At 46.1% G+C, this 2,661-nt stretch overlaps 1 protein-coding gene across 1 annotated transcript in view; it reads left to right on the top strand.

Moving 5' to 3' along the window:
• Window positions 1–2,116: 2,116 nt before the first annotated feature.
• Window positions 2,117–2,661, top strand: part of LOC118432809 (chitin-binding lectin 1-like) — a 3,102-nt gene continuing 2,557 nt past the window's right edge. The window contains exons 1-2 of the mRNA XM_035844429.1: window positions 2,117–2,121; window positions 2,384–2,580. Of these exons, the coding sequence (XP_035700322.1) occupies window positions 2,117–2,121; window positions 2,384–2,580 (202 nt within the window). The remainder of the gene's footprint in view (window positions 2,122–2,383; window positions 2,581–2,661) is intronic.

The following is a 2,661-nucleotide window of genomic DNA, read 5'->3' as shown; positions in this document are numbered from 1 at the left end:
TGTCCTCTCCGTAGCCTGGTATCCAGCGGTAGTGTAGCTCCGGGTTCTCTTCTGTCCTCTCCGTAGCCTGGTATCCAGCCATAGGGTAGCTCCCGAGTCTCTTCTGTCCTCTCCGTAGCCTGGTATCCAGCCATAGGGTAGCTCCCGAGTCTCTTCTGTCCTCTCCGTAGCCTGGTATCCAGCCATAGTGTAGCTCCCGAGTCTCTTCTGTCCTCTCCGTAGCCTGGTATCCAGTCGTATTATAGCTCCCGAATCTCTTCTGTCCTCTTCGCAAATACGTTTTTGCGGAGAGGACAGAAGAGACTCGGGAGCTATAATACGGCTGGATACCAGGCTATTGTTTTTGTCGGTCAATACCAAGTTTGGCTTGCAGGGAAAAAGTTGCAGAACGGCGGAAAATTCTCACACGTAGCTGCATAGGTGCTATACATGTGTATACCATGTATACGTCCAACGGGAAAAGTATTTTTGTCGACAAAAGCAAGTTTCAGCTTGGACAGAAACAGTTTTAGAAGTGTAGAATTCTCCCACGTAGTGGTACATGTATACACTAATGAGTACTTATGTCTGAGAATCAGCATGCATACAGGAAGAACCATTCAACCTGTACTGCACTGCTGCACATGGTAGATGATTGGTACCACAGTATAGATCAGGGGAAACTGGTAGGCGCCATCTTCCTCGATTTCTCTGCAGCTTTCGACCTTGTTGATCACAACTGTCTACTTTCGAAATTAGCATGTTATGGCTTTGATGAATCTACCACCAAATGGATGGCAAGTTACCTGACGGGAAGAGAACAATGTGTCCACATCAATGGAACAAACTCTTCCTTTAAGGAACTGCCTTGCGGTGTACCCCAGGGGAGTTGTTTAGGGCCCCTTCTTTTTACCATTTATACTAATGATCTACCGCTTGCCATCACTCAGGCCACAGCGGATATGTATGCTGATGACACATCAGCCTACATATGCGCTCCTTCTATTGAAACTATCTCACATAATCTACAGACAGAGGTAAACAACATCTGTAGCTGGGTAAGAGCGAACCGGCTTTTCTTGAACACTTCAAAAACAAAATGTATTGTACTGGGGAGCAAGCCCAAAATGTCTGCTAAACCCAAACTCACATTAACTGCAAATGGTAAGGTTATCGAACAGGTCTCAGAGGTAAAACTACTTGGTTCGACAGTAGATGAGTGCCTTACCTGGAATACTCACACAAAATTAACATCTAAGAAAATGGCTAGATCACTGGGGATGATCAAAAGATGCGCATACCTTATGGATCAAACATTGTTAAAAATTGTAATAGAATGCCTTGTACTATCACACATCGATTATTGCAGCCCAGTTTGGTCATGCACAACTAAAACTAACATAAACCTTCTGCAACGAATGCAGAACAAGGCAACTCGTCTGTTTCAGTCGAAGCCACAGTGGAAACCTGTGCACACGAGATTGTTAATAAACACCATGACAACATTTAAAAGGATAACACTCACAAACGAACCCATTTGTATCAGTAGGCAACTGCGTTCGGTCAACAACTTGCATAGTTACAGAACCCGTTTTGCTGCTAAACAATCTTTTCTGTTAGAGAAACCTAGAACTAACGCACTGATGAAGTGTTTCATGTACAGGGCTGTCAGTGTGTGGAATAACCTTCCAATTGTCATGCAATCCACACAATCCCTGAGAGTGTTTAAGGATGGTTTGCACAAATACTTCCACCAGTAGTTACAAGCACTGTGCGACAGGATTGTCAATTTTTAAATTATGTATATTGTAAATATGTTATTGATTTAGATGTGTTTGTGACTTGTCTAGTTGCCAACCATGTTTGTATAATGTATTGTCTCTGTGAATGAATACCAGGAAGACTAGCGGTGGACCCTAGGGTCCACCGCTAATGGTTATTCTAATAAAGTTTCAAGTTTCAAGTTTCAAGTACTTTTCACCTCCACAAAGGAGGTATTGTTAAGATGCTTGTGTGTGTCTGTGTTTCAGACCTACTATATATACTTTGCCCAGCATACCTTAAGACTGTAGCAATGTGTACAGTGCTTCCTTATAACTTTGGAGTAAACTTTGCTGATAGTAAATAAAAGGCCAAAATGGGGTAGGGAATTTCCCGAGCAGCCTCGTAACCCCTGCTTTGCCTATTGAGTCAGTGAAGTCAAACTTGCCTAAGCTTGATGTTCCTGACTCAGGGAGACGAGATGCTGTTACAGTTATCACTATGGGCCGCTCTTCATCTTCATGATGGTAACATCAGGCCCTACGAACCTGACTTCTTTTTTTTACATGGATCCCACATTGAGTTTGATTAAATGTTGCACAAATGTCATTGACATTAATTCTTGTTCTTTTCTACATGACAGGATGCTGACAGGGTATCCACCGTCGGGCCAGCCCCCATACCCCCCTGCAGGTGCTCCCCCACCCACGAGAAACCTCCCTCCCGGTCAGCCGCCGTACCCCCCAGCGGACGCCCCACCCACGGGAACCCCCCCTCCTGTTCAGCCCCCATACCCCCCTGCAGGTGCTCCCCCACCCCCCACGGGAAACTCCCATCCCGGTCAGCCGCCGTACCCCCCAGCGAGCGCCCCACCACCCACGGGGTACCCGCCCCTACGCCGCCGCACCGGGTCCGGGGGCG

The sequence above is a fragment of the Branchiostoma floridae genome, chromosome 16 (genome assembly GCF_000003815.2).
Source record: "Branchiostoma floridae strain S238N-H82 chromosome 16, Bfl_VNyyK, whole genome shotgun sequence".
Lineage (NCBI taxonomy): Eukaryota > Metazoa > Chordata > Leptocardii > Amphioxiformes > Branchiostomatidae > Branchiostoma > Branchiostoma floridae.
The sequence above is the reverse complement of the archived record's forward strand: the minus strand, read 5'-3'. Positions and strand labels throughout refer to the sequence as shown.